This window comes from Myxine glutinosa, chromosome 7 (assembly GCF_964187855.1).
Source record: "Myxine glutinosa chromosome 7, kmMyxGlut1.1, whole genome shotgun sequence".
NCBI lineage: Eukaryota > Metazoa > Chordata > Myxini > Myxiniformes > Myxinidae > Myxine > Myxine glutinosa.
The window spans coordinates 81,200,474-81,211,926 of record NC_136267.1 but is presented as its reverse complement, the minus strand read 5'-3'; the positions used below and the strand labels follow the sequence as shown (position 1 = coordinate 81,211,926).

Genomic DNA, 11,453 nt, shown 5'->3' with positions numbered 1-11,453 from the left:
CACAGACTTGCACAGGATGCTGCTGCAACAACGATGAGGAGGGAGAATGAGACCCCCGATGAACGTGAACACAGACTCGCACAGGATGCTGCTGCAACAACGATGAGGAGGGAGAACGAGACAGTCGAGGAACATGAACACAGACTCGCACAGGATGCTGCTGCAACAACGATGAGGTGCGAGAACGAGACCGTCGATGAACGCCAACACAGACTCGCACGGCATGCTGAGCAACAAAGACGTTGGAGTGCTCAGCAAACATATACAACCGCAGCCATAATGAATCCGGCTGAAGTATCCGATAATATTGTTCAAGAGCATAATTGTGGTCCAATGACGTCACCATTTGTGTACTGTTCTGCACACCATTTCACAAATGAATCAACAGGACAAGGGGATGGATTTACACTGTGTTGTTCCAAGGGAAAAGTTAAATTGCCTCCACTATTTGCCGTACCTGCTCGACTGCAACAACTGTATCGGGGTGATGATGGAAAATGTCGCAACTTCCGAGACAATATCCGGAATTACAATTCGGCATTAGCTTTTGCATCAATGGGTGCTCAGATCTCATCTCCTCCAGGAAATGGACCGTACTGTTTCAAAATCCACGGTCAAATTTACCATCGCTGTGGTCCATTACATTCATCACATGTACATGAACAAGCACAATTTGCACAATTATTTATTTTGCATACAGCTCAAGCTACAAAGGAACGTATGAATCGACCTGAGAATCACAGATGTTTGCAAGAATTTATGGCAGAACTGCACAACATACTATCTGACGTTAATCCTTATGTCACATGTTACAAGACTATGTTCGAGCGTGAACAGGAAGAAATCAGGAAAGCTGTCCTTGAAGATCGCCTCCCTTCTACCTTGGAAATGCATTTTCGTCGACTGTGTGCAAACGACCAAAGACGTTACAACATACCAACTGCTGATGAAATTGCTGCTGTCTTCGTTAGTGGACAAGATGGTGAACCACCTGCAAACAGGGATTTCCAGGTTCATTTGCATGACCAGGGCTTACACAATCTCTCTCCACTTTCCTCTCACATTGATCCCATGACATATCCCATTCTCTTTCCACATGGCGAGCCTGGATGGATGATAAACATGCCTCACCAGCGACAGACTGCGGTTCGAAACAAGGTAACTCATCGTGAATTCTATGCCTACCGACTGGCTATTCGAAATGAATTCAGCACTATCCATTCTTCGGGGAAATTGTTCCAGCAGTATGTTGTCGATGGATATTGCAAGGCAGAAGCAAATCGACTGCAATACTTCAAACAAAATCAGGAAACCCTTAGAGCCATGGAATACAGAGGACTACTGGACCACGTCCAGAACGTTGCTGCTGATGACCAACGTCCTGTCGGTCGTATCGTCATTTTGCCGTCGAGTTTTGCAGGGAGTCCAAGAGCTCTGCAGCAGAACTACCAAGATGCTATGGCCATTGTTCGCAAATTCGGAAAACCAGATCTTTTCATCACGTTCACGTGTAATCCAAAATGGACAGAGATACAAGAAAACATCAGACAACACCAACGAGCTGAAGGCAGACCAGATTTAGTGGCATGCGTGTTTCATCTGAAATTAAAAGAGTTAATCGACAATATAACGAAGGAGCACGTGTTGGGCAAAGTACGTGCATTTCTCTACGTCATTGAGTATCAGAAGCGTGGCCTACCGCATGCCCACATATTACTCATGCTGTGCCAAGAAGATAAAATTTGTACCACTGAAGACATTGACAGAATTGTTTCCGCACAAATTCCTAATTCAAATGAGTCACCAGAGATCCATTCCTTGGTGAAGTCTCACATGATACATGGTCCGTGTGGCACTTTAAATCGCCATTCGATTTGTGTGAAAGATGGAGTGTGCAGTAAAGGCTTTCCAAAAGCGTATGCTGCAGAGACACTTGCGAGCATAGATGGCTATGCCCTTTACAAGCGTCCCCCAAATGGACCCACCATAACCGTTCATGGAACCGATGTTGATTGCCAATATGTGGTCCCATTCAATGCTTATTTACTGAAGAAGTACAGAGCACACATCAACATTGAGGTTTGCGCAAGCATAAAGAGTATAAAGTACTTATTTAAATATGTGTACAAGGGACATGACTGTGCCAGCATCGAAATTCGAGAGCGCGGGAGATTGGAGGTGGACGAAATAAAGACCTATTTGGACTGCAGATATGTCAGTGCCCCAGAGGCAGCATGGAGATTGATGGAATTTGAAATGCACAAACAGTCCCATTCCATCACCAGACTTGCGGTACACTTACCTGAATTGCAGACTGTTGTGTTCAGGGATGGTAACGAGGAAGAAGCCATTGTACGACATAGGGGTACAACACTTACAGCTTGGTTTCAGTTAAACCAGAGAGACCCTGAGGCACGAAGTTATCTGTACCATGACATTCCAAAATATTACGTATTTGAAGATGGACGAAAGACATGGAAACTTCGACGCCAGGGCGGCAACAAGGTTATCGGACGCATGGTTTCGGCAAGCCCTATGGACATTGAGCACTTTCATCTTCGTGTACTCCTGCTGCACTGCCCTGGTAAAACATCATTTGAAGATCTCAGAACCGTAGATGGAGCAGTTTGTGAAACATACAAGGATGCAGCCAGGAAATTACATTTAACAGAAGATGATACAGAATGGGACAGGTCCTTAGCTGATGGAGTTATCTTTGCCATGCCACAACAATTGAGATCTCTTTTTGCAACCCTATGCATATTCTGCACACCAACAGACATGTCGGCACTGTGGGAAAAATATAAAAACGACCTTTGCGAAGATTTTGTGCACAGCGGCCATATCTTGGAACAAAGTATTTTCATGGCATTGCGAGAAATACAGTCCTTCCTCCTGAGACATGGACAGACCTTGGAAGCATTTCAGTTACCAGTACCTCCAGACACTGTTGAAGATCATTCGAGCGATGATTATCAGTATGTACCGGGAGATGAACATGAAAAAGGTGAAAACAACAGACAACTACTAAATGATGACCAAATCAAAATTGTAGATGAGGTCCTACAGGCCGTTCATTGTAGGGACCAGTACACAGGCAACCGGTTGTTTTTCGTTGATGGACCGAGCGGAAGTGGCAAGACCTTTCTCTATAATACGCTTCTGCACATCTTGCGAGGCCAGTGTCGTTTGGTTCTTCCAATGGTGTACTCGGGCATTGCAGCAACATTGCTAGCAGGGGGCCGTACATCGCACCATAGATTTAAATTGCCAGTGCCCATTTTGGAAAACTCCACATGCAACATATCACCTACGAGTAAAGATGCAGATGCTCTAAGGAAGGCCAACCTATTCATTTGGGATGAAGCACCTATGGCTCCAGCATATGCTTTAGCGGCTGTTGATCGATGTTTCCGGGATGTAACCAGCAACAACATTCCTTTTGGTGGAAAGGTCTTACTTCTTGGTGGGGACTTCAGGCAGGTTTTGCCCGTTGTACCTCGCGCTGCACCTGCAGCAATCATCGCCACATGCATCAAGCGTAGCAAGTTGTGGCCAAAGTTCAAGCAGCTGAACTTAAAATCAAGCATGAGAGCTAATGATGACGAAGAATTCTCAAAATGGTTACTGTCGGTTGGAAATGGGACTGTGGAAACAATTCCTGACTCAGATTTAATACGACTGCCTGATCGTATCTGTGTAGAAGACAACATTTCTTTAGCAGAGGCTGTTTTCGGTAATTTGAACGAAATCCATTCAAACTATGATGCGCTGGCACAACGAGCCGTGTTGTGTCCAAAGAATGAATCCACATTTGTGATCAACGGTGAGATACTGGATGCATTTCCTGGGGAAGAAAAGACGTACTTCAGCGCTGATTCCATTGTCTGTGATGACCCTGAAGAGGCACTAAATTATCCTATGGAATTCCTAAATCAATTAACTCCTTCTGGAATGCCATTGCACAAACTTCATCTCAAAGATGGTGCTGTCATCATGTTACTCTGTAACTTTGATCCGAAACAGGGACTGTGCAATGGTGCAAGATTGGTTGTTAAAAGATTGTTGCCAAACATAATAGATGGAGAAATAATTTCTGGCAGTCACAAAGGAACACGCACATTTATACCCAGGATTAGTATTGCACCTTCCGATACAACACTACCATTCGTACTCAAACGCCATCAATTTCCAGTTCGTGTGGCATTCTCTTTCTCAATTTTTTTTTTTTTTTTTTTTTTTGTATACTGAATCGAGGCTCGTGAAAGAGCTAACATTTATTTCACAAACAAATCAACCAGACAAACAAAATATACAAAAAGAGGGAGCGGAAGACAAGATGGGGAGAGAAGGGGAAGCACACAACCACACCATTTGAGAGCAGGGAGACCGCCGGGGAGTCAAGGTCAAACATTACACAAAGTTGGGATTTACTTACCAGAACACGTCTTCAGCCATGGCCAATTATATGTTGCATTGTCGCGTGCTAAACGATTTGAGGATGTCAAGGTAAAGGTAGTCAGTAATGGCCAACAGGGAAAAATTGATGGCCACAGTGGAATCTTCACCCGTAATGTTGTTTACCCGGAGGTCCTGCAGTGACACCATTCAGGCAACAAAAGGAGGGCACGAAGGAAAATAGTTAATTACTCCGACACATTTAGTTGCGGTGATTGAAAAATCACCGGACCATTGTTGCTGTTTTGATGCTTTTTACTGCTGTTTTGATGCTTTTTCACTGCTGTTTTGATGCTTTTTCACTGCTGTTTTTTCACTGCTGTTCTGATGCTTTTTCACTGCTGTTTTGATGCTTTTTCACTGCTGTTTTGATGCTTTTTCACTGCTGTTTTGATGCTTTTTCACTGCTGTTTTGACGCTTTCCACTGTTGTTTTGATAGTGTTTTGATGCTTTTTCACTGCTGTTTTGATGCTGTTTCACAGCTGTTCTGATGCTTTTTTGCCGTTTTTTTAAATATAAAAATCTCATTAAAAAAAAAAATTCCAAAAAAATCTCACAATGATGACATATAATTCACCGAAAACGTTGAAGCAACCGCATAATATTACGGTGATGTTTAACTCTGAGTGAGAATAGTTCTAAATTTTAAAAACTTTCTTCTGATATTTGTGATTTATTTCAAACAAACTGTATTTCCCATCTACACGGGCATGTATTCCTATTAACGTTATGTAAAGTACATAAATTGTGTGGATTACATCATTTGTGGATGTGATCAATTGCCAGTAACCATTTTATATAACTGAATGTGCAGGTGCAGCATCTAACTCAATATGTCGAAATGTCACACACATCCATGCCCGTGGGATTCCCATGGGTGACCCCGCTAGTTTACATTATATTGTGGTAAATGATCCACTTTCAAGCAAAAGAAAAATGTGAGAAACTATATCAACCACTTATTTCCAATTTAATTAGGCTTATGGTACAACTCCTGGGAAATCTTTCTTTGCAGTTTGAAGAGTATGCAATCGAAATTCTGGCAGTTATTATATGACGTTGTTAGTATCAGCAGCGGATGTGGCGGAACGACCTCAAATCCACAGTATGCCCTTACATTGTGTGAAGGATACAATATGCATGATATCATATCATATTAATGATAGCATACAATTGTTTTCATGCTTATAATATATGTCTGAAATTACCAGATAACACATCACATGTGATCCAATAAAGTCGAAAGCTAGCTCCGCATCGGCAATCGCCATACATCGCATAAACACTTTCAAAAAGTATGGATAAAGAAGTTTTCCCTAGTGGCTCCATATCTGAAATCTTTCATATAACCATAGGGAACAATTGTGCAACGTTTCATGTTTGTAGCACGATGTGCACAATTCGGCCCCAAACATGCATATACGGTATCCGCCGGACTAACACAACCACTTTCCTCCATGTCTTCAACAATGACTCTTTCCACCATTCATTCTTTCTTTCCACCAGGATCCCATTCACATTGATCTATAATCCCGTCAAGTTTTGTATTAAGAACATTGTCTAGAGAAACTTCAAAGTTTTCCAGAATGATCCTCAAAACCCTAACCTTTTTCGCTGCACCTCTGCGCAGGTGATCTACAAAATCCGTGCACTCTCTGCAAGAAAGTATAAATCAGTGATACCAAGGGAAGACTGGGTGAAAGCTTCGTTGAACGCTTAGTTGATGTACGAACTAACAGCACAGACATATCCAAACCTATTACTCAGCATTTCAACATTTCCGTACATCATTCAGTCACAACACAAGACATTCTCCGGTATTTCTTTCCATTTCACCACCATCACCAGATAAACACAAAGAGCCTTATTTACAAGATTGGCACATATGGCTCCCAATGGGATCACCGAGCACTTTTCATTCATAAAGACCCCCCCCCCCCCCCATCTCTTGCAACCTTTCGATCGACTCTCTCTCTCTCTGTTTTCCCTTACAATTTACTTTATCTCATTTTATCAATCTCGCAACTCCTATTTTTGCTTCTCACTCCCCATCACTTTTCCTCTCCTCTCTTCTGTCCTCTTTTTCTCTCCCATTCACTCTTTCTCCACCTTAGCTCTCTCCAATATCTGTGTTTTTGAATTATAATTGTTTATTTTTTTAATATTCAAATTTTGATTTTGATATTTTATTTATTATCTTGCTATGATATTATTATTATTATTATTATTATTATTATTTACACTTTCTTACTTTATTACCCTCGCCATAGCAGAGGATATTGCATTTGGGTCCATTTGTTTGTTTGTCCGCACAGAACGTGAGCATGCTTTACTCTGCAACCGTTGGTCCGATTGCTCAGAATTTTTCACCATAGGAGCGCCTCTTCCTGTAGAATTTCTTATAATGATAATTATGACGTCCTATGTCAAGTGGTATGGACGCCATCTTGGTAAAAGCGAAAAACTTTGCACCTATAATCCTATATATCTCCGAAACCGCTCCATGGAAAAAAATGGAACATGGCTCATTGTCAAGTACTCCCCATGGGGAACAACAAATATTCATGATGAGATCATCGGCATCTTCATTATGACGTCATAATTAGTCTCCCTATCGCCTTGTTACCAGTAATTGTTTGAAACAAAAGCATTTATTCCCCTTCAGATCCAGGGAGCGATTTATTCTCATGATTATTCGTTTTCTTTGTATGCCACCACAACAATGTAAAATGCAAATAATCAATCATAACAATGCAACCTGCTCATAATGACGAAATCGTCTGACAATTGGAAATCACTAAATAAACTCATACGTTGCCACGCCAAGCAACTTTATGTAATGCCTTTTGCTTAAACTTTATGGACCATTATGGGCATATAGTAGCAGTGACCTCATCAGCCATTACATAACTAGCTTTTAACTGCTTTTATAACATGACATAATTCTCCACTATGTAGTGATGTTTTACTTTAGTGGTTCGGAAAAGTAAAAAAAACAGATCAACAAATTCTGCACCAAGTGTTGATTTCATCTCAGCCTTTTCTGCTTTTTGCATGCACACAGGTATGATGCAAAGACAACAAGAAAGCATCGGAAAATGCAAAGTCTGTCCGCGTCTGCTTTGTACTCAAACTAAACTTGATGAAAACAAGCGTTACGCCTAGGTCCCCCGTCGGTGAAGTGATGCGAGTTGACAAAGTGGAAGACGCAAGGCGGCCATCTTGGATTTTGACGTGGCAATCCAATTTTCAATAGCGTTCTTCCTTATGCCTCGATACACCCACACACCAGATTAGAAGTTGGTACTTCGCTTATTTTTCAAGATATTCAGCTTACAAGGTTCAGACATACATGGCGGCGGCCATCTTGGATTTTGACGTGGCGACCCAATTTTTAATAGCGTTCTTCCTTATGCCTAGATACACCCACACACCAGATTAGAAGTTGGTACTTCGCTTATTTTTCAAGATATTCAGCTCACAATGTTCAGACATACATGGCGGCGGCCATCTTGGATTTTGACGTGGCGACCCAATTTTCAATAGCGTTCTTCCTTATGCGTAGATACACCCACACACCAGATTAGAAGTTGGTACTTTGCTTATTTTTCAAGATATTCCTCTCACAAGGTTCAGACATATATATGGTGGCGGCCATCTTGGATTTTGACGTGGCGACCCAATTTTCAACAGCGTTCTTCCTTATGCATAGATACACAAATACACCAGATTAGAATTTGGTACTTCGCTTATTTTTCAAGATATTCAGCTCACAAGGTTCAGACATACATGGCGGCGGCCATCTTGGATTTTGACGTAGCGACCCAATTTTCGATACGGTTCTTCCTTATGCCTAGATACACACACACACCAGATTAGAAGTTGGTACTTCGCTTATTTTTCAAGATATTCCTCTCACAAAGTTCAGACATACATGGCATCAGACATACATGGCGGCGGCCATCTTGGATTTTGACGTGGGTTGCACCCACACACCAAATTCGAATGCCGTCCTTCACGTATGCACGCATGCATGCACGCATGCTCGCACGCACGGACGGACGGAAGGACGGACGGACACACGGACGGAGGGGAAAGCCATAGTCCCCCTTTCGCTCCGCGGTGCGACGGGGGACAATAACAGCTAAAAAAGTAAAATTTATTAAATAGTCTTCTCCATACTCTCATAATAAAGAGCTATTGAAAATTTAATGACAAAAGTTAAAATGGTAAAAAGTTATGGTCTGGACAGACAGACAGACAAACAAATGAAAAATCACTCATAGAGCAGCACTTGGCAAAACAGAACAAAGTAGAATGGCACTCAGTAGAGCATCCTTTTGACCTAAAAATAACTAGTGGTTTAATTCAGTGACCTGATGTGCAAATCGTTTTCAAAGTTTAAGTTAATCTGATGAAAATTGACAATTTTAGAAATGTGGCTGACGTTGACCTTTTGGCCTATGTTGACCTCAAAACTAGTTCGTGGTTGGTTTCACTGAGCTTATATGCAAATCCTATTCAAATTTCAAGTCAATCGGATGAAAATTGAGGATTTTAGAAATATGAAATGGCTATTGACCTTTGGCCTCTGTTGACCTTTTGGCCTATCCTGATCTCAAAAATAGTTGGCGGTTGGTTTCAGTAAGCTGACATGCAAATCTCATTCAGATTTCAAGTCAATCGGATGAAAATTGAGGATTTTAGAAATTTGAAAAAAAAGTGGTTGACCTTTGGCCTATGTTGACCTTTTGACCTATGCTAAATCTCAAAATTTAGTTGGTGGTTGAATTCAGCTAGCTGATATGTAAACCCCATTCAAATTTTAAGTGAATGGGATGAAAATTGAGGATTTTAGAAATTTGGAGAAAGTGGTTGACCTTTGGCCTATGTTCACCTTTTGACCTTTTGACATCAAAAATATATAGGATTTTGTCGGACCACGAACTCTACCATTTGGTGAAGTTTCGTGTAGATCGGTTTAAAATTGTGACCTTTAGGCAAGTATAAGTGAGCAGACAGACAAACACACAAACAAACACACACACACACAAACACATACACAAATACATACACAAATACATACACAAATACATACACAAACAAACACACAAACAAACACACAAACAAACAAACAAACACACAAACAAACACACAAACACACACTTGTACACACACACACACACACACACACACACACACACACACACACACTCAAACCAGAGTGATCAACATACTTGCAAAATAAAAATATAAAATTGCCAAGTAACAAGGAGTCCATAGACTTGTACTTGCGAAATCAATGGCTGCGACCTTGACTTTTGGGCCTCAAAAATCAATAAGCTTCTAGCTTTTGATTGGTGAACCAATTCAATAACCAACCCAATATAAATTATGTTCTAATTTCAAGTCAATTGGATGAAAATTTATGATTTCATGTGGCTTTGACCTTTGACATTTTGACCAACAAGGAGCTGATACTCCAGGTCCCCCATATTTTGGGTGGTATGAGGAATAGATATGTGTAATATGAAAGGTAAATCTTGAACGGACTTTGAAATATCGCGAACACAAGCCAGGTTACCAAGATAGTTACCAAGATGGTTACCAAGCCAATCAGAGCCATGATCTAATCAAGTTGAGATAATATCATGAGGAATAGATATCTGCAATTGCTTACCCTGATGATATTCGTTCACGACACAGCGCACACTGGAATTCATCCATCATTGCTCACTCTGAAATGAAAAGAAACGTACATATATCTATTACTTAATTGTACCGTAATACATAATACATAATACTTGTACTGTAGCTAAAAGAGGTTAAACATGATTTGTGGGGCAACTATATCAAACGTTTGCCAATGAAAATGAAACATTTATGGCAAATTAGGATAATCGTAATCTCCAAAATGTTGAAGACTATTTTGATCAGTCAATATTATTAACTAGCAGGAGTACCAGGTGTTGCCGGGGGATGGGGGGGGGGGGTAGGGAGGGCGGACACAGGAGAGGGAGGAGTGAGGAAGGGAGTGGGTGGAGTGCAAGGGAGAGGGGACGGGGAGGTGAGGGCAGAGGGAGGGGAAAGATGTACGACATATACATCTTTGGGAGGGGGAGGGCTCTGTTTTGGGGGAGGAGAGGGAAGGGAAGAAGGACAAAATTTCCCATGCAAAGAGTACTTCATAACCTCAGTGTTGCACGGGTAAAAAAGGAAATTGTAATACCCTCTGCCACCATCACCTTGCGGGCCCCATGACAATCTTCTCCATTTTGCGCTATTTTCTGCATCTCTCCTTGTTAACCCCCTTGCCCGCATTTCTTCTTCCACCACCTTCAGTCAAGTCTTTCGGTTTTCCCTGTCCTCTACTTCCTTCTACATTCATTTCCATCACTCTTCTCAACCAGTCACTTTCATCCTTCCTCAACACATGACCAAACCATCTCAACCTGTTTCTCTTCACAGCATTCATCACAGGCTCTATTCCCATCATCTTTTGCAATTCATCATTTGTCTTCCTCTCTCTCAACGATACTCCACACATCCACCGAACCATTCGCATTTCCACCCTTTCCAGCCTTCGTTGCTGCTCTATGTTCATTTCCCATGTTTCGCTCCCATAAATCATAACACTTCTCACACATGCAGCATACACCTTTCCCTTCAGCTTCAACAACACTCCCCTCCTCGTCAGCACGCCACTCAATTCCCAAAATTTCTTCCATGCACATCTCTCTTTTTTTTCTTCTTTTTTTTTTTTTGTATACTGAATCGAGGCTCGTGAAAGAGCTAACATTTATTTCACAAACAAATCAACCAGACAAACAAAATATACAAAAAGAGGGAGCGGAAGACAAGATGGGGAGAGAAGGGGAAGCACACAACCACAACATTTGAGAGCAGGGAGAAGTGTGGGAGGGATAGGGCTTGGGGGCAGGATGCGTGGGAAGGGGAGAGGGGGGGGGGGGGGGGGGAGAGGTATAAAACACAA

General features: G+C 41.7%; 1 protein-coding gene across 1 annotated transcript; it reads left to right on the top strand.

The window, feature by feature from the left end:
* Nucleotides 1-1,122: 1,122 nt before the first annotated feature.
* On the top strand, nt 1,123-3,843 carry LOC144893070 (uncharacterized; the record flags this gene model as incomplete). Its single annotated transcript, XM_078782695.1, has 2 exons — nt 1,123-2,295; nt 3,034-3,843. Coding segments are annotated over exons 1-2 (1,983 nt in total), but the record flags the coding sequence as incomplete, so codon positions are not given.
* Nucleotides 3,844-11,453: the final 7,610 nt, after the last annotated feature.